This window comes from Symphalangus syndactylus, chromosome 16 (genome assembly GCF_028878055.3).
Source record: "Symphalangus syndactylus isolate Jambi chromosome 16, NHGRI_mSymSyn1-v2.1_pri, whole genome shotgun sequence".
Taxonomy (NCBI): domain Eukaryota; kingdom Metazoa; phylum Chordata; class Mammalia; order Primates; family Hylobatidae; genus Symphalangus; species Symphalangus syndactylus.
In genome coordinates, this window is record NC_072438.2 from 68,951,152 (window position 1) to 68,972,499 (window position 21,348).

General features: G+C 42.1%; 1 protein-coding gene across 3 annotated transcripts in view; it reads right to left on the reverse strand.

Moving 5' to 3' along the window:
• Positions 1–1,718: 1,718 nt before the first annotated feature.
• SPEF2 (sperm flagellar 2) overlaps positions 1,719–21,348 on the reverse strand; it is a 196,352-nt gene continuing 176,722 nt past the window's right edge. For all 3 annotated transcript variants that reach the window (XM_063619889.1, XM_063619888.1, XM_055245840.2), the window contains 5 exons: positions 20,376–20,468; positions 16,063–16,242; positions 9,250–9,495; positions 8,950–9,072; positions 1,719–1,866 (listed from right to left, as the gene is read on the reverse strand). In XM_063619889.1, coding sequence (XP_063475959.1) covers positions 1,777–1,866; positions 8,950–9,072; positions 9,250–9,495; positions 16,063–16,242; positions 20,376–20,468 — 732 coding nt within the window. In that variant the 3' untranslated portion in view covers positions 1,719–1,776. The remainder of the gene's footprint in view (positions 1,867–8,949; positions 9,073–9,249; positions 9,496–16,062; positions 16,243–20,375; positions 20,469–21,348) is intronic.

The following is a 21,348-nucleotide window of genomic DNA, read 5'->3' on the forward strand; positions in this document are numbered from 1 at the left end:
AATAGCAAGCACAAAGGCCCTGCATCAGGAGTGTACCCGGTGGGTCCTAAGATGGGCAAGGTAGTTTTGTCACTTAAGCAGTGAGAAAGGGGAGAACAGTAGATGGGCTCAAAGAAGCAGCGAGGGTAAGATCAAGATGAGGACTTGGGCTGGATTTTGGGTGACATAGGACATAGAGGGTTGGAGCAGAGGTGTGACATGGCCTGACTTGCATTATAAAAGGCTCCCTCTGGCTGCTGTGCTTAAAAACAGCCTGTAGGGGGAGCAAGAACAGAAACAGGATCACTGGTCACCGGATACTGCAGTAACCCAGGCAAGAGATGGTGAAGGCTTGGACCAGACTTCCCGTGACAAAGGAGTAAAGAGGACCACATGCTAGGCCAGGCGCGGTGGCTCACGCCTGTAATCCCAGTACTTTGGGAAGCCGAGGCGGGCGGATCACAAGATCAGGAGATCGAGACCATCCTGGCTAACACAGTGAAACCCTGTCTCTACTAAAAATACAAAAAAAAAAATTAGCCGGGCGAGGTGGCGGGCGCCTGTAGTCCCAGCTACTCAGGAGGCTGAGGCAGGAGAATGGCGTGAACCCCGGGGGGCGGAGCCTGCAGTGAGCCGAGATAGCGCCACTGGACTCCAGCCTGGGCGACAGCGAGACTCTTGTCTCAAAAAAAAAAAAAAAAAAAAAAAGATCACATTCTAGATGCATTTTCAGGGTCTGTCCTACTTGATTTGCTGATAGCCTGGAGGGAGGATATGAGAGAAAGAGGCAACTCAAGGATGACTTCAAGTTCTCTGGTCTGAACAGCAGGAGGACACAGTTGCCTAAAGTGAAGGAGAACTTAGAGGAGCAGGTTTGAGGCAGAGGAAAATCAGAAATTCACCTCGGACACACTGAGTCTGAGATGACTATTAGCCATCCATGTGGAAAATGGGGGGCCATTAAGACACAGAAGTTTGGATTTTGGACGAAGGTGACAATAGAAATTTCAGTGTTGGGAGCCTCTATAATACCCATGAAGTCATGGAAATCGATGAATCATCCAGGGCTTGACTGCAGATGGAGAAGGCTGATTCCTGGGGCCCTCCCAACTCAGAGGTTGAGCAGAAGAGGAGGATTCAGCCAATGAGGAGACCCACAGGGGTTATCACAGAAGCAGCCCAGCCACCGAGAATACATCACCATACTTGAAACAGTTTATTGATAAGTGTCACTGAACTTGAGTCACCAACTTATCAAGCAAAAAGATGAAATTGTACATCTATCTATGAAGGAAATATATTCTATTAAGAAATAATTATGAATAGATGATGGGAACAAAGCTTTACTAGCAGTTCAATAATGCAGCCTTCTTCTTGGCTATTGAAATAAACCTGGAAATTTTACTGCATATGGAGCAAGAACTATAAGATGTACCTAGAAGCACTGTGCTGATGTGGAGTTTTGGGGAAATTTTCACTATATCTGCCTAATGTAGATACCTCTCATAGGGAGTTTTCATGACTTATTTATTTTTGAGCATACTGTTTTGGGGTCTTCCGTTTTCAGAATCACTTCAAAATGCATTCCTGCTTACTTCGGATTTTTACTTTGGATTTTTTTCTGTCTTTATTATGAAATGTTCTCCAAGTTAAGGAAGGTTCCCTTTTCAATGCCAATAATAAACTGGTAGGGTTCATTTCTATACTTAAAATCATAACATATATGACAAACATCACTGTCACATGTAATTTTTGGAAGATTTATTGCTGAATTACAAAAATCACACCCTTTTGTCTTCATTTCTTTTCCTCTGTATGTCTTGAAGGTGATCTCTCTCCATCACTTCCTTGTACATGTTCACTCCTTTGGAGAATTATTTTAATATCCTAAGACAAAAGATTCAAAGAGAAGTTACAAATACTAATAAAGGATGATCAATACTATACTACACAAATACTAATAAATGATCACATAGTACATGGCAACCACTAAACAGTTTTTATTTCTTTTTTTCCACTGAGCAAACTTCTCCACTTAGTTTTAATCTCACCCTGAGACTTACTACTTGTAGGTTTGGAAAGTTATCTAAGATCTTGGACCCTCAGTTTCCACGCCTAGTAATGGAGTTGTCATATTAGGTTAATTAACATTTGTAAAAGCAGTTACACAGAACCTGGCATATAATGAATGGGCAAGTTAAAAGATTATTTCCTTATGAATGAATAAAAAAACCAGTATTCACCCTCTATGAAAGAAAATGCTAATGCTAAATTAATCATGTCTATAGATTTGTAGAATTTTAAAACAAAAGATTACTTTCCTGAAATTGTCTCATTCTTTCATTTAAAAAACATCAGGGAAAGAATGATCTGTTTTTCATTTGCTATACAGCTATCTTACATCTTAAATCACAGATATTTTAGCTATTATCACAATGTAGAAGGAGTACCAACATGTGAAAAATACAGAATTGCATTTAGGTAGCTTTTAGGTTTTTTTTTATTTCACAATTTTAGAGAAGTGTTTTAACAATATTAGCAATATAAGTTCCTTTTCCTCAGAGCTGAGTTTCAAAGGCTTGAGTTTGACTGTGATCATTTTAGTTGAGAAGACATGAGTTTGTTCACCATCTGTGTTGACCCTTGCCGATTGACATATGCACTGCTTCTATCAGTCACTGCGAGGAATCACAGTGAATCATTTTCTTTAGAGACCTTGTTCCTTGAAAACACAGATCTCTAAAGCCAAAGGTCGATGCTAAGTGAACCAAGTGGAAAAGAAAAGCTGCTCCCCATTGACTTTTCTAGTCTTACCTGGTACGATTCTTCCATTTATTATTTATTTTTTTCAGAAATGGAGTTTCGCTCTGTCACCCAGGCTGAAGTGCTGCGGCATGACCACAGCTCACTGCAGCCTCAGTCTCTGAGGCTCAAGAAATCCTCTCACCTCAGTTTTCTAAGTAGCTGGGACTACAGGCAGATGTCACCATGTCCAGCTAATTTTAAAATTTTTTGTAGAGAAGAGTCTTGCTCTGTTGACCAGGTTTCTCTCAAACACCTGGCCTCAAGCAATCCTCCCATCTCAGCCGCCCAAAGTGCTGGGATTACAGATGGCAACCACTGTGCCCAGCCCACTACAATTCTTAATAATATGTCTTCTTTATATAGTATGTTTATAATAACTAATGTCATTTTAATATTATCAAAAGTTAATTTGAGGATTAAGGAATAAGCTAACTTGTGAATATCTGACACTCCATAGCATGGGGAAAACGATAAGCTCCAGATATATTTAAACCAGTCTTAGCTAAATTTATAGCTGAAATCAGGGACCACAATTTTCAGTAGCAGTGAATGGACAAGAGCCTGTGAAAGCCAGAAAATGTTGGACACTGGTGCTTTGAAAACACAAAGCACTGAAGCAGCTATCATATTTTGTTATAAACATAAAGGAGAAGCTTAGAGAATATTTTAAAGTCAGGTGCCTTGAACACAAAGAGGAATGAAAGTCTCCTTCAGTTCATGCTTATAATTATAGGTATGTTATCCTAATGTAATTGGGTCCTGATTCATTTGTTTATAAGATATTTTCTGGTGATATTCTGATGTTAACATTAAAAGATTTTTTGCTATCTCCCATTGAATATAAACCTCAATTATAAGGTAATATGCTTGATTTATATATTTGTTTTAAAAAATGTATAATAATTGAGCCTGCATTCATCACAAGAAACTAAAGTTATTAAGTTTTTAGAGAAAATTGTTTATTCATTTACATTTATAAATATATATTTATCACAGGAAATTGACTTTGTTCACCAACAGCCCAGTTCCAATATCCTCAATGATCTTCTTATATTTATACAAATCATTTTCTTAATAATTTAGGAGCATTATTTGAAAATAACTTTTTTGTACAAGGCCTATGAAAGTGGAAAATAAATAAGTGACTTTAGCTGAATACCTATAATGTCCAACACAAAATCTGGAACTTCCACATAGGTATGGACCAGAGGCTTCCTGGGACTTCAGTTTGGACCCTTTATCATCATGGCACTGCACCAGTAAAAGTCCTTCTTTTTTTCCAAAGATAAGACATGTGCATTCAAGAGATTAGATGCCGGCTCACTAGTCCACCCACATATAATTGCACATGATTCAGAATTATTTCTTGTGCATGGTAACTACTACAGACCAGCAGTAGTAGAAGTAGGTTGGTGCAAAAGTAATTGTGGTTTTTTGCCATTGAAAGTAATGGGAGGCCAGGCGCGGTGGCTCATGCCTGTAATCCCAGCACTTTGGGAGGCCGAGGTGGGCGGATCACGAGGTCAGGGGATCGAGACCATCCTGGCTAACACACTGAAAGCCCGTCTCTAATAAAAAAAATGGAGAAATTAGTTGGGCGTGGTGGCAGGCACCTGTAGTCCCAGCTATTCGGGAGGCTGAGGCAGGAGAATGGCGTGAACCCGGGAGGCGCAGCTTGCAGTGAGCCAAGATTGCACCACTGAATCCAGCACTCCAGCCCTCCAGCCTGGGCGACAGAGCGAGACTCCGTCTCAAAAAAAAAAGAAAGAAAAAGTAATGGCAAAAACTGCAACTACTTTTGCAAGAACCTAATAGTAGTAGCAGTAATAGTAGTAGTAGTAGTAGTAGTAGTAGTAGTAGTAGTAGTAGTATCTCACATATATTGAGTGCTTTCTATCTTCCAGGAACTGAGTTAAGTACTTTATATGTATTATCTCATTTAATTTGTACAAACCACCCCATGAGGTGACTATGATGATTGGCCCTATTTTACAGATGCAGACACCAAGGCACTTTGAGGTCACTTGCCTAAGGCCACACACTTCATAGGTATTAACCCAGTCAGTGCAGCTCCAGAGCCCACTCTCATATCCAAAAGCCAGTACACCTTAAATACATTATTACAATTATGCATACTTATTTTTTTCAAATATGTATCTTAAAATGTTGTCACTTCTAAACAAGAACCTTGTAAACATAAAGCTGTTAGGCAACAACCTTCACTTCCCACTGTTTATAATAGCAAACAACATTTTAACCTGAAAAACCACACTCTAGCTTTTGCTCTTCTTATCTTGAAAGATCTTCAGATGACATCACTGTGGTTGAACTGTATTATAAAAATGTGATCTATTTACTTGTACATGGATATCTGAAGCAAAAAAATGACAGGACGAGTGCAGTGGTTTGAGTCTTCAAAGATTCTTTTCTCTCCATTCCTTCATTCCTTTTGTTTCTATTTTATTTTTATTTTTTTTAGCAAAAATAAGAATAGAACACCTTACTGGAAAGGGACCCTTTTTCACTGTAAATAACAGAATTTAGACTTTTCTGGACATGGGCACAACTCTTCTTGATGGACCATCATACAAATGAGTCCCACTGGTGGTAGTTTACTGGCCTCTAATTAGATTCCTTGGTGGAGTGACCAGGAAGAGGTGTGGAGGACATGAGGAGGGAGAGTTAAAGTAGATGATTCAGGTATATCTTAGAGAAGCATTCTGGCAATGAACTAACTCACTAACTAACTCTCTGCTATGAGAATGCCAGGTGCTACAGGTATTGTGAGACTGGTTAACAGAAGACAGACACCCTGCTGCTGGGTGGCTTTCAGCCAGAGGGGTACTGTGCACCAAGGAAGGCTTGGCAAGTGTGCAGGCAGAGGTGGTTTTGGAGGTCAGTGTGTCAGGATGTTCCTGGAATATAGGGGGTAGGGCCTGAAATGTTAGGTATTCTGCCACACTTGGGACAGTTATCCTCAAAGAGGAACTGTGCTGCTCCAAATGCCAATAGTACTTCAGTTAACATTGCTAGTTGCTGACACTCCTTCAGAAATGAGGGGAATTTGTAACTTAAAAGGAGTCCTCCAGCACTTTGGGAGGCTGAGGCAGGTGGATCGCCTGAGGTCAGGAGTTCAAGACCAGCCTGGCCAACATAGTGAAGACCCATCTCTACTAAAAATACAAAGAATTAGCTGGGCATGGTGGCAGGCGCCTGTCATCCCAGCTACTTGGGAGGCTGAGGCAGGAGAATCACATGAACCCAGGAGGCGGAGGTTGCAGTGAGCCCAGATGATGCCACTGCACTCCAGCCTGGGCAACAAGAGAAAAACTCATCTCAAAAAAATAAAGGGGGGGAGTCTGATGGATGACAGCTTTCCCGGGAAGTCAGAACACCTATTCAGAAAGGCTAACTCTTGAAGGCAGCCATCTGTTGGCTATTTTCTTTTCTCAAATAAAATGTCAAATAGAATCTTCTCTGCAAGTTCATCATACTTAATCACTCTGCTTAGAGTGAAGATATTTTCAAGTCATACTGATTTTGTGGGAGTTTTCTTCCCAGTATGAGAGGAAATAATTGTGGCATCATTTTTATGCTCTTACTTGTAATCAGCAATATAAAATAAGTCCTATTTTACATAATCCTAAAGGATTTTGCAAATTATTTTACCGGTTCAATGTAAGAGAGCTGTTCCCTGACATGTGGAGCAGGGAATGTAAGCTAAAATGCAGTCTAGAGAGATGGGCCTATGGAACCCACGTTGTGCAGGATGACATTATGGCACAATATCCCCAAGGAATGCTTGGGGATGAAGAAATTAGTATCATATCATGCTCTGCTCAGCAGCCTGTTCATTCTCTCCTGCTTTTCAAATGGAATTCACATTTCCCTTTGTGACATCTGGGTTCTTTGCAATCTGGCCTGATCTGACCAATTTAATGGGATCATTTTATACCTTTCCCAGGCTATTCATGGGGTGGGGCTCCTGCAGTCCTTCTTCCATGCCTTCCCCAGACCTTGCCTTCACCCAGGACTCTGCTGCCTCCCTACCCCAACAGCAAAATCCATGTAGACTTCCCTTTCCCTCTCTCCACTTTCCCAAACCTTGGCCATCGTTCAAGATCCAGCTTATTCCTTCTTGGGCAGACTCCCTCCACGCTTCCAGCACAAAAATGTCATCTATTGAATTCCTATAATTTTGCACTTGGTTGGTTTAACTTATATCATTTTCTTGCAATTCCTGCATATAAAAATTATCTTGCAAAAAGGAGTTAAAATTTTTTAGACCAGTGACGAAATTATGTACTCAATTTTTTCTTTCCTATGAAAGCTTATACTACGGGTCTCAGTAGTAGGTGATCAGTATCGAACAGTACCCCTAACAGCCGTCATTTCTGTAGCACTTCCCCTGTGTCAGATACCATGCTAAGTGCTTTACATGCATGACCTCACTTAATCCTCACCATCACCCTTTGAATATGAATGTCTCATCCCCATTTCACAGACGAGAAAGCCAGGATTAAGAGAAAGTTAAGGTCAGGGAGTTACTGAGGGGTAGACCTGAGATTCAGTCCCATGACCTGATTCCAGAGCCTGTGTTCTTAAATGCTGTAATCATATTTCACTATTGCATAGGTTTTGTGTCTAAACAGCTGCTACCTTGTTTTATATCTATCTATATCTATATCTATATCTATATCTATATCTATATCTATATATGTAAAACCCAATAGCAAAGACATGGAACCAATCCAAATGTCCATCTATGATATATAGACTGGATTAAGAAAATGTGGCACATATACACCATAGAATACTATGCAGCCATAAAAAAGGATGAGTTCATGTCCTTCGTAGGGACATGGATGAAGCTGGAAACCATCATTCTCAGCAAACTATTGCAAGGACAAAAAACCAAACACCACATGTTCTCACTCATAGGTGGGAATTGAACAATGAGAACACTTGGACACAGGAAGGGGAACATCACACACTGGGGCCTGTCGTGGGGTGGGGGGAGTGGGGAGGGATAGCATTAGGAGATATACCTAATGTAAATGACAAGTTAATGGGTACAGCACACCAACATGGCACATGTATACATATGTAACAAACCTGCACGTTGTGCACATGTACCCTAGAACTTAAAGTATAATTAAAAAAAAAGAAATCAACTTCAGTTATACTAATACAGGCAATAAAATTAATTTTAATATTAATTAATGATTTAATATTTAAAAGGATCACCAATTTAGAACAAAAACATTTAGGCACACAGGAAGATATTTAAATCTGAATAGTTTCATTTGTGGGTATGGGACGAAAACTGCAAAATGTAACTTGTTATCATTGAGAAGTCAAGATACACAATCTACATTTTACCAAAGTGAAAGTGCTTTTATTTTCAACTCAGCAAACCCTTTGTAGTTCAATACACAACTCACAGGAGTCAAACAGGGACACTTCATGTTAAACTGGTATCTGAGAGGGATGTAGTGCTACAGTATGAAAAGGGGTTGGTGTCAGCCTCTGCCCTCCTTAGTCCCTGCTGTTAAAGGCCTGGGACTCGCCATAGTGGATGCACATTTGGCATGTGTGGTCCAGACCTGCTTGGTGGTTATGTGATTTCTGAGTTGTAGTTCTTCCTTTCTTCTGCTGAGTTTGTCCAGTTTCTCTGGGGTTGGTCCTTAGTTTCTCCACCTTGCCTACTGTTTTCCTGACAGAAGTGGTGCCCAACCTTTTGCATACACTATCATTTCCGCTACAAAGATGATGTGTACCTTGCGTGATTAGAGTACAATGAATATGTCAGTATTTGGCTGGAGATCATGGTCTTGGTTAGTTCTCTTTGGCAGGAGCAATCTTATTCTCCAAACTCTTCAATCACAGGCTAGCATCATTACACAGCTACAATGACAATCCGAACACTGTCACCCACCCAGCTTTAACTACCACCTATCAACTGTGCCTGATCTTGCTGCCCTTTGGGTATTTCAGGCTGGCCTTTCTGGCCTGATGTGATTACCAGCTTAGCTTCTCCAGATTCTGGCCTGGCCTGGCAGAGTGCAGCTTCTTTCTCTTCCATGCCAGCTCACATTTAGAAACATCCCAGCATGCCCTGAACTGGAGCCCAACCAAATTAGAGCACTCTGGGGTAATACTCACAGGAAACTTATAGTCTGAATAATTTGAAATCAGGTCTTGAATAAAAGGATGCTTCAAGAGAACAGCAACTTCAATTGGCTCCAAGTTCTTGGCACCTAGGTCTTGAAATGTTTTTATGAAGCCCTTTAAAGAAGAAAAACATGAAGTTAATCAATCTTATAATCCAGGAGATGTTTAAAAAATGGTTGTATTTACTAAAGAGATTCTGTATAATTTCTATACAATGATATATTTTGAGAGCAGTTCCATAAAAATATGCTCAGAATTGAGGCTAACTTTTTACAAAATAACTTAACCAACCTCTGCATAAATGTTCTCTATCTTTAGGTGGCTGGCAAATCTGTTGGAGTCCTGTGCTTCACTTCCCCATTTGAACACTTTGAGTAGTGTTTCCATGGACATCTTTTCATTGTTTGCATTTTCAGGGATTTCTTCAACCTTCTGTTCCCTTTTCTCCCTGTCGTCTTTTAATTTCCTTTCTTCTCTTGCAGCATTTTCCTCAGGTTCAGGAAATTCCTCAGCTGGACTTGCATCAGTTGAGGAGGTCTGCAAAGTTAAATGAAGAGAACATGAAGTTAAACTGAAGTTTTTTCCAACAATGGAGACTTTCAGAATATACCAATTTCATAATCACACACTTTTCATGAATGACAGAGCCTACCACAAACTAGCTAACCAGTCTAGAGGAGAATACGCTAGCTGCCTTGGGAATCACAATGTCAAAATTCAAGACCAGTTTTACCTGTAGTGTATAGAAGCTTGTATAGTGTGGGGTGTGTCCTACACATCTTCATACATTCTTGGGCTGACTACCCTGCCAGGTACTTGTACACCTGTATATAAATATAGATATACACATGTACATAGATTTTAAACAAGATTTGCTTTCAAAATTGATTGCAATTGAGAGGCTAAGGCAAGTCAATTGCTCTAGCTTGACAGATTCTAAGAGCTTCAGAAACATTTCTTTGGACACTGGAGGATATCCCAACTAAACACTCAGAAGGCAAAATAGAAAACAAATCCAGTATACAAAATCAGGTTGGGATTTTTACTGCTGCTCTTTGAAATTTGGCCAAAAGCCATGAACTCAGGCACTCATGAGTATGGTGAAGAGTAAATTGTTTTGATTTCTTATGTATCAAAAGCCTGAATGTATATATTCTTCTTATGTATCCTACCATTGACCCAGTAGTTACAGAACTAGGAATTGATCCTGAAGAAATATTCATTTGCACAAATATCTTTGTATATGGCTGTTCATTCGGTGTTACAGCAAAAATAGAAAACCTAAGATTCCAAAAAATGGGGGAATGATAATATAAACTGTATTTCTGCAATGTAATATTACACTGCCATGAAAAACGATGGTTTAGCAGAATTCTTAATAACACAAGAAAACACTCATGATAGAATAAATGCAAAAAGCAAGCAGAAAACAAAGTAATACATGCAGTAGGATAGTTTGCTTATATATCTATTCTATTGATGAAAATGGAAAGCAGACACATTGAAGAGTTAACAGTGGTGACTTCTGGATAGCGGAATAGACAATTTCCTTTGCTTTGTGCTTCTTACATTCTCTATAGTAAATTTGTGTATATGTGTGTCCATACATGTGTGTATGTATGTATGTTTCAATATTTGATAATTTGCCAAGAAAGAAAGGAGCATTTTGGCATTTTTGGCTGGCCAGATGTCACAGAACATCTGAGATCTGATCTCCTTTACTCCAAGGAAGAAACAAATGCTAATTAGGAGGGTGCCAATGCTGTAAATATTCAATTCAGTAGAAGTATCAAGTCTATAGATTGTGCAACCTCTTTCTAAATAGTCATATAAATCTCATGTATAAAAGGATTATGACGCAGCATAAAATTAAGCCTCTGGTAATCATATGTCCCTATAAGGAATTTGGAGGGACAGCGGGCAGTGTAATGAAGGCAGGTTACATTTGCTATAGCTCTGTGTGGTCACTTTGCCTTAGTTGGGTCTCTATATCCATTGTTAAGTTGGGAATTTAAGCTTGAAAAAAGAAAGAGAGAAAAAAAGACAGAGGGAATGCTCTGACAGGTGAAGATTTTGGAATCAAATATACATATTTATATAATTTTCCTCCAGGCTTTTGTCCACTTTAAACATTTGGAAATGCTACATGGCAGAAATGTAAAATCAGCTTTAGTATTTCCACCCAGGAATCTTGGGGATTATTGCATTGGCTACCCATCAGTAATTTTCCAGGGCAATGAAACAGTTAGTGTAGTGAAATGAACATAGTTGTGATGTAAAACATCTTTCTGAGTGAGTCCAGGATGAATAAATTTCTATTCAGAGTGTAGCATAGGTTCTGTGTACCCAAGATAAACATAGAACCTGTAGGCAAGCAAACGACTAGCTGCTTAGATGAGCAGATGATACCAAAATTAAGCAAAGAAGGAACCTGGCCTCTCTGTAACTATTTCCGTAATTAGGGGGAGAAACTTACTTTCCAAAGGCCTGATGTAAGCTAATGGAATAAATGATTTTTTAAAAAAATTAAGAGGTAGCAATGTAAACATTTGAAATGTCAGAGCGAATAATCCTTAACTTATTAGTGTCAGAGGATGCTTTTTACATGTTTGCTATTTTTGCTTTCTCGGGGGTTGATATAGAATAGGTTTAGCGGCTCAGTGGGAGGGGAAGGAAGGGAGAGAGACTGAGATCAAACTGAAGAAGTTGGCATGGTCCTGCAGAGAGGGAAACGTGTGCAAGAGGAGGTGGTTCTCTCCAATAGAGTCTCTGAAAGCCGGTGATGTTGAATGTGGGTACAGGAACAAAACCAGTGAGGCCAATTTGGAGAAAAGCCAGTACTTTTGAATGAGCAATTATCAGTGGTATCAAAGCTCTACAGAAATCACATTATTATCTAAGCAGGGGAACACATTGTGGTGCTGTCAAGCACTATGTCACACTTGGCTAACTCTCAGGACTCCCAACAAATGTGTCCCCAGAGTGCTACCTGTGTGTCTTCCTGACCATGCATTTCTATAATTCAATCGGCTCAGTCCCACATCTCGGATAGCAGCACAGAGGTTTGGTCTTGGATTAATGTGGGCAAAGCCTCAAAGAGCAGAAGAGCATAGAAATGTATGTGTTTTCTACCCCAGGGCCTCAAACGCTCCTTGCCAAGATGTTTTTACAAGACTTTTGCAATGTGAGAGATTCAAGCTCACAATTTACTAACCCCACACCACACAGGTGGCAGAACGAACCATTTTCCCAAATGTCATTTATTTAAAGATCCACCTAGACTAGGGCATTACTGATGAATGCCTCGCTTTTAAATTTCTTTTAAATTACCCAAGAAGCTGTGGCTTTAAACAGAAGGCCTGAGCCGCATTGAATAAAATCAGCATGAATAGCAGAAATAGAGTAAAGAAGAATGAAATGCTGGGGAGATTTCCAGTTGTTTGTGTGGAAAGCAAAAGCAAAGATTTGATTGAATGGCTTGGGAGTGAATATGAATCTGCTGGAGGTGTTATTTCTGAGCATTATGGCTTCCTGGGACAGGGTTGCCCAGGAAACTGGAACACAGTGGAAATGGCATAGAAATGGAGTGCCACAGTTGGAGACAGTGGGATGAGGAGTGAGTGAGAATGAAGGAGGTGAGTGGCTTCTGTTTTCCAAATGCTCCTGGGGTTCACTCCAAGTCAGGAACAGGCCTGTGTGTGTGAGAGAGCCCTGTGTTCCATCCCTGGCTCCACCTCCCACCCACTAGCTTAATCTCTGCAGTGCAGTGTCCTTGGTTCAGTTCCTCCACAGTGCCCTTGGACTTTAAAGGAGCTCTTGAGAGCAGCACTCAAGGAGAGCTGCTTCCTGGGTGGGAACACTATCATATGGTGAATGCAGCACTCAGGGATGGAAGGCATTAAGAGCCTTCCTGTGCTAGCTAGCCTGGCTGCCAGCTTGGGGAGACAGCTGTCTGTTGCTATGGCAACAGCTCTAGCACAGGCTTCCTTTTTCCTGGCCTTTCCTGTTCATCTCAGCCTCCTGGACTCTGCTGTTGCCTCTGCCTGCCTGGAATGTCTGCTTTCTTCCTCTCTACCGTGGAGACTAAACTCCATTCATTTCACTGTCCCTCTCTTCCTTCTTCCCTTCTTTCTTGGCCATGTTCACAAATACTAACCAGGCACTGGCTATGTGGCAGCTACTTCAGAGGACATGAAGATGGGTAACAAGGTGCCCCAAACTCAAGGCAGGAACCCTTTAGCAGTAGAAATAAATAGATAATTGGTCTCCTGCCTGAAGGCCTAGGTCTCCTTACTTCCCTCCTTTGCCCTCTGTAGTCTCTCCTCAACACACAGAGATCCTGACTTAGTGAAGCCAGGTGACTGCACCCTTCCAATGACTTCTCATCCTGCAGAGAGTTAAACCTAAGGTCCCTGCAGTGGCCCTCAGGGTCCTCTCCCTCTCACTTCCCTTCCCTGTTACTCTCCTTCAGTCTGGTCCTCTCCAGCTCTGCTGGCTAGCCCTGGTTCTCAGAGCACACCAGTCATGGCTGCTTTTGCACTCAGTGTTGTCCTCACTTCAAGTGCTCATGCCCCAGGGACCTGCAAGGCTCTCTTCCTCACCTTCTCCAGGCCTCTGTTTATACGTGTCTTCACAGAGAGGGCTTCTCTGGCCACCCTAATGAACACTGCAACCCCCATTCCAATGCCTTTTTTTTCCCCCGAATTCTTTTTTTTTCATAGAATTGATCACCATTCGATGTAGTCTCTGTTTTGCTTATTTGTTTATTGCCTGTCTTCCTCCTACCTGGAATAATTTTTGTTCACTGCTATACCCCCGAATCGAGAGTGGTCCGCAGCACACATAGGTGATCAATAAATGTTTGTGGAAGCAGTGAATGTGTGTGTGTGAAGGTGCTCCGCCCTGCCAGGGAAGTTCTGGTTATAACCTGGCTCTTGCTGTGAGAGCGCTCAGTGTTGTCAGGGGACGCTTCGTGAAAGATGTGGCATTGTTGTAGGCCTTGGATAATGCGGAGGCCTCGGATCCTTTGAGATGAGATGAAGGGTATGCCAGGTGGAGAGAGTAACAAGAGTAAAGACAGAGAGGCAGGAAAGCAGAGGGCATCCACACCTCTTCTGGCTGGCAAGGCCTCACGTTAATCTGCCTTTTATCCCATGCTCCCTCCCTGTTTGGGGCATCATTCATTCTTTTCTGTATGAATGAGGCCAATTAGAGTCCCTTCAGGAGAGCAAGTTTGGCTTCTTTTGTGTTCTTCACGGGACCGTGCAAAAAGCATAATTTACGAAGTGAATGAACTAATTAATTGATCAATTAATTAATGCAATGTTTACTGAGCTCTGTACCAGGCCTTGCCTCAACTTCAGGGATGCAGAACAAAACAGATGCTTCCTCCCCACCAAACTCCCGGTCCACAGGGTGCTTAGAGTCTAGAGAGAAGCAGATCTCAAGGAAGTCATTGCCAGGTGAGGAGTATGTTGTAGGGGAAGCAGGGTGCACCATGGGAACATATAGCAGCAGGTCTGACATCATTTGAAGTGAGGGAAGACAGACATTAATGAGACCTCACAGCACGCTGTGATCTGGGCTTAGATCATAGATCCAGAGTTAGTTTAGGGGACTCTCATCTACAGAGAGATGTAGAAACATCTCTGGGAAAGTGGCAAATGCAGTGCCCGTGAACGCACATCATACCTAACTCCTCACTTATTTGGGAATTTTTTGTTTTTTTTTTTTTTTTTGAGATGGAGTCTTGCTCTGTCACCGAGGCTGGAGAGCAGTGGTGCAATCTTGGCTCACTGCAACCTCTGCCTCCCAGGTTCAAGTAATTCTCCAGTCTCAGTCTCCTGAGTAGCTGGGACTACACGCACACACCACCACACCCAATTAATTGTTGTATTTTCAGTAGAGATGGGGTTTCACCATATTGGTCAGGCTGGTCTAGAACTCCTGACCTCAGGTGAGCCACCCGCCTTGGCCTCCAAAAGTGCTGGGATTACAGGTGGGAGCCACCACAGCCAGCCCCTTATTTGGGAAACTGTTAAACTGAGCTTCTACTGTCAAAGGCGGCAGCATTCTTGAATGGAAATACACACTCTTGGCTGAACTTCCTGCCACTGTGTGTTGAACCAGTTTTTACAGCACACTGGTTTGAAGAGTTGTTAGCTCATTAGATATGTATCTGGCCTCACTCTGGCTCTAGTGGAATGGGAAGGAGATCTTTCTGTCCACATGCTCAGGGCCAAACTTTAGGGTGGCATTTAAGAGTTTATCTCTTCCCTCCCATGAATGCAGTTACAGGAACCTCCCATTCCTTTCAGACTACTTCTACTTTAACAAGTATGTGTGAAAAGGATGGAAATGTGTCTGGAACATTTGAGGAGTCTGGACTGGTCAGCAATATTTTTCCCCTCTGTTTCTACAAAGGAAAAACAGAACCAAGCATCCCATCAGATGGAGCCACTGTTCCGGCCCCCAAAGAACAGAACCAAAAGCCATGCCAAGAACAAACAGGCACCTAGGCAGCACGTTACCTAGCACCCTGCTGGAGACTATCCCATCTCAAAAGCCAGGGAATGCCAATGCCTGAGAGAGCTCAAGGGGAAGGTGAGGTAGCATCTTAATCAGATATTAAGCTTCTTTGTCCTTGGACACAGGTGATATGAAATGCAGGTTCCCAGTGGCCGGGCTTTGGCCTGAAACACTACCAAGCCACATATACGTGGTGTGCATGTAGACCTGAACTTGTTTCATCTGCAGTTTCTACACAGAATCCCAAATGGATTGGGTTGATACCCATTTCTGTTGCATTTATCAGGATCAGCACTCATGCCAAATAAAGGCCATCCTTTACAGAGTAAAGTTTGATTCCACCAAGACACTTTGAATAAATCTTGACTTTACTACAAAAATGTTTGATGGCAGTTGGGTCCCCAGGTCTTAATCCAATTGAGTAAGGCTTTGTTGAAGACCTAGTGTGTGTAAAGCATCATATGATACACCTAGGAAAACACGGAGATGAAAAGAACAGAGTCCTTGTTGTCAGTTTAGGATCTTCAGGCATCCCCTTCAGACTCTATAGTTAGTCTATTTTTGGAATGCAATTACCTTTTCTGCACTTGGAATGGAAGCTTTGACTTGTTGGAAGACATGAGTTCCAACAGCCACACTGAGGGCCCTGTAGACTCCTTCCATGGTGTCTGGGTGGCAAGCAAAGTAAAGCAGCATCTGTGTGTAGTCAAGCTGGGGTGGATCCTTCTCATAGTCAGCAAATAGCCTAAAGAAAAACTGCACACAAAAAGAATTCCAAAGATAAAATGGGGCACTCTTGTAGTCAGTAGTTAGTCATGGCAATGAAGAATCCCCCCAGGAGCTTTGGAATAAGGTTGCCTTCTGAGGATTGAATTAGTAAAGCTAACACATAATGAATTGTATGAACTGAATAATGTTAAGAAAAAAGCAGTAAAAGTGGGGCCCTGAAATATCATAAAAGAAATATTGTGCTAATTAATGCTACTAACATATTTAGGAAATAATGTACTAATTAAGGGTAGTGGGGGGCTGCACATTAAATAGGAAAAGAGAGCCACGAGCACAAGGACCCATCTATCTGTCCTCAGCATTCTCCGGACAAACTAGGCCCTGGTCCTAAATATGAGGCTTCTGGTCCATCGGTCTCTGTGGGGAGTGAAAGGAGGGAAAGAAAATGATGCCTAAAGTCACTGGGATTCTAGCCATTAAAAAGTCTTTAAACTGGTTCACCTGCTCTGGACTTCATACTCAAGCTACTGACCCTAGTTGACTTCACATCCAGGCAGAGAGTATATTAAACACCAAATATCAAATCAGCAATTTTGTCACTCTGAATGCCTGAGCTGACATTGACACAGTGTCTCGTGCATTTGGCAGCATGAGAAGTTAGTGCCTGGGAGTCAAATATCCTCTGGGGCCTCCAAAGCAGAGGCCCAAGCCCTGGAACACACAGGCCACACCTAGGCACATAAGCAGCCCTGTCTGGGGAGACTGCTACCTTCTAGCTTTTCTCAAATGTGTATTTATGACCCGGAGAACCTTTTCAAAAGGTGAATTCTGGTTAAGTATATGGTGCTGGACCTTCTAAGGTTCTGCATGCCTAGCAAGGTTCCAGGTACTTCTAATGTTGCTGGTTCTGGCCCATACTTTGAGAAGCAAGTTCTTAGAGTCAGAGGGTATTTCCACCATATTATTTGTTACCAAAACCCCTTACAACTATCAACAGGTATAACTAGGCATAAATGAAGATAACAGGTGGAAAAATAATTTCTGATATTTGGAAAATCCAACAAAAATTTAAATAATGTCTCAAAGAAATGAGAGAGGCCAGGCGTGGCGGCTTATGTCTGTAATCCCAGCACTTTGGGTGGCCGAATGGGCAGATCACTTGCAGCCAGGAGTTGGAGACCACTCTGGCCAACATAGCAAAACCCCATCTCTACTAAAAGTACAAAAATTAGCCGGGTCTGGTGGCAGGTGCCTGTAATCCCAGCTGCTCGAGAGGCTGAGGCAGGAGAATTGCTTGAACCCGGGAGGCGGAGGTTGCAGTGAGCTGAGATTGTGCCACTGCACTCCAGCCTGAAAAAAAAGAAGAAGATAAAAGAATAAATAAGTAAACTATGTAGTGATTATGAAAACACAGAAAAAAGAGCAGGTCAAGGAAAGGGGAATTGAGAGTGAGGAGTGGAGAGGGAGCTAGACAGCAAGACTGAGATGAAGTTTGACCAGTGATGTGGAGGAGGGCAGGGAGTTAGCTGGGGAAGACATCCAGGTGAAGAGCATGACAGACAAAGGGGCTGCTGAGGCTGAACTCCCAAGGTGGGGGCAGGCCTTGCATGTTTGATCAACAATGAGCAGGTCAGTGTGGCTGAGCAGAATTGGCAAAGGGAGCATGGCAGGAGGCGAAATGAAAGAGGCAACAGGATCAGAATACACAACGCCTGGTTGGACACTTAAGGATTTGGGCCTTTCCTCTGAGTAAAACACAGAGCCATGGAAGTTTTGAGCAGGGGCTGCTGTGATTTGATCTGCAAGCTGGGTGAAGACGAAGCATAATCAGGGAGACTTATCATGAGGCCGTTGCAGCCATCTAGGTGAAGCTGATTGTGGCTTGTTCCAGGTGACAGCAATAGGGCTGGGAAGAAGTGGTCTCATTCGGGATTTATGCGTTTTGAAGACAGAACTCTCAGGATTTCCTAAGGTATTGGATGTGGAGTTTGAGAGAAGAGAGGAACTGGGGATGACTCCTGGGTGTTTGACCTGAGCAACTGGAAGGATAGGGTTGCCATTGACTGAAATGGCAAGAGGTTACGGAGGGCCTGGAGGTGCAGATCTGTGCAAGTTTCCACAGCAAGTCCTGGCAGCGCTGGGAGCAGAGCCAGGGCTTCTGGCCTCCAGGATTTCTAATGTGTCCATTTCTCACCAATTTGGTATTTCTTATTCTAATTACAGCCAAATAAGTAAACAAACATCTTTTGTTGTTTGACGTTTTATCTTTGCCCACCTTTCTTTAGCAGGTTAACCATTAACCACTGTTTAATCATGTATAGTTAACCTGTTTAGCTTGTTGACTAACACTTACATAGGACTTACTATGTGCCAATCGCTGTTCCAAGAGTACCACACACATGAACTCCCTCTGCACAACAGCCCCACCAGAGAGGGATAAGAAATCAAGGCGCAGAGAGGTTGGGTAATGCCATGGATACCTCACAGCTTGTAAACAGCGAAATCTGTGCTTTTATCCCAGCGTAAGAACATTGCGATTTATGTAACTTCTGAGCATTGAGTCTCAGAGACACCCATGGGGAGGATGGAAAACACTACTCCTTTCACCTTTTCTGTCATATGGACATCACACACACACACACACACACACACCTGTCAGCCATCTTTGTTCCATAACAACACGTTTTGCTCGCTCTCCACAGTCCTGCCTCTGCTGCTGACTTTGTTCCTTTCCTCCCTGTAATCTTCCAGCAGCAGGTGGGAGCCACCTGCTCCAAAAGTACTAAAAGGTCCTTTTCTGTTTTGCTGCCAAGTGAGCAGCTCAAAGATTCTGCCTTTGACTGACATTTCTAAAAACTACTGGCTGAAAATGAAAGTACTTTTCACTTGGCATAATATTCAAACTGCCAGTTGCTTCCAACTAATGAAGAACCTGTTTATGTTGATGGCAGATTTGTGCATAAAAGCATATACAGACCATTCCAAAACGCTCCAAGATAATTGGTTTTCAGTCCCCAGTTTCACATTAAAAACAACACCACACAAAATACTGCCCCTGCAACTGCCAACCTTATATCTTGGACTTTTGGGTAACTCTCTGACCCTTTCTCTTACCGGCTCTCCTGCTAGCATCTAGCAGAGGTGCTCAAAAAATATGCATCCAATTGAAGGAAATTGCTCCATTTAAGGCTGCAACTGGAATCTTGCTCAATTTTGTACTGCAATTTGGAACTAATGGCTGGCTAGAAATTGAACAATCTATACATTATACAGAGTTCACTGTGATGTCTAAATCTACCATTCAGTTTTTTCATGTCTTACTGAGGTCAGAGTAGCATTGAGATTTTTTTTTTTTTTTTTGAGACCAAGTCTCGCTCTTTTGCCCAGGCCTGACTGCAGTGGCGCTATCTCGGCTCACTGCAAGCTCCACCTCCCAGGTTCACGCTATTCTCCTGCCTCAGCCTCCCGAGTAGCTGGGACTACGGGCGCAGTGGCTAATTTTTTTGTATTTTTAGTAGAGACAGGGTTTCACTGTGTCAGCCAGGATGGCCTCGATCTCCTGACCTCGTGATCCACCCGCCTCAGCCTCCCAAACTGCTGGGATTACAGGCGTGAGTCACCGCACCTGGCCGCACTGAGATTTTTAAGGTCTGGGTTTTCACTGTGGCCTCAGAAATAGAGGCTCATAAGATGCTATTATTGAGGATAATAATAATATTGAGAGCAGCAAGCTGTGATGGGCTATGGGCAATGCTGTAGGCAAACCCTTGCTGTATTAGTCAAAATCAACGAGAAATGGACATTGGTAAAATGACAAATTTTATCTTAAGCTTTTAGAATTGGAAGGAAGCTTAGAGACAAATGTGTTAAAACTTAGCTTATTTGACAGACGAGGAAGGTGAATTCTGAGAGGCCATGGAATCGTCCGTGATCACATAGAGAGTTAACAGTAAGGCTCTGAGATTCCGGCCCCTGCCTCCTCCCCAGAGCTTCTCTACACTGCCTCCTTAGTGAGCTAACTAAGGTCTGCACTTTGGAGAGACAGCAGAGGAACTGAGGGGCAGGGGTGCAGTCCACAGCCAAGTTATACAAGTGGAAGAAAACACAAAGAAAACGATTAGTGCTACAAAGCCACATGTTTTAAAGATCTCAGTCATTACCTCTACAAGATGCTCCTGCCTATTAAATGGCAGGGGTTCAAGAGGATTTTCGGGAATTTTTATATCTTCATCTCCTGTAAACCACAGACCAGCCTACATAAAAAATAAAAATGAAAATTATTAAAGTATGTATTTTGCTGAGATGTTCCTCTAAAAGCCACAGAGACTGAGCCAATCTTGTCTCTAGAGCAGTTGTCTCCCAAGTACGATGCAGAAACCACAGCGGTGTAGGAGAAAATACTAGAACTTCCATTTACATTTCTTTTTATCTCATTCTTATGTGATTTTTATTTTTACATCTTTGATAATGTTCATAATATATTAGTGCTGTAGTATATGTATATATTTTATAAATAAGTATCCATAGATTAGGAGTGCTGGCTATTTTTAACGACTGGATCGTGCGATGACGCTTGGAGGCTGCTACCCTGTATTAATCTTGCATTAGTCATATTTTGGAGGAGTCTGTGCCCCCATTAAAAATAGCTCATATTCCTTATGTCCTGTTCATGTCCTATCTGTTTGTGGAGACTTGCATGATGCTGGTATACACTGCTAGTTTTAGAAAACTCTTTGTTTTCTGAATGACTGACTCAAGATCTCGGTGACCTTTTGTTCATGATGTCCCTCTGTCTCAGTCTATAACTGACACCAATTAGAACTTCATTTCTGCAATGCAAGCATACTTTACTGTCCTAATGGAGCGTTTTTGACAAATCTTATAAAATTTTGACCTAAAGTTATTTTGATTTTTCCACTGAAACAACATTGTGGGGGGATGGGCAATGAGCTGGCAAGTGCTGACGATCTGTGAAAGGCATGCAGGCTGGTCAAGTGGGCCTTTCCAAATGCGGGTTTCAGAGGAGGGGGACCTGAGGGCGGAAGGGGAGAGGGCAGAGCTCAGAAAACAACTGTTCCTAAAACAAAGGTAGTGTTCAAAGAAGTATTGCTGAGTTTCTCTTAAACACAGCAT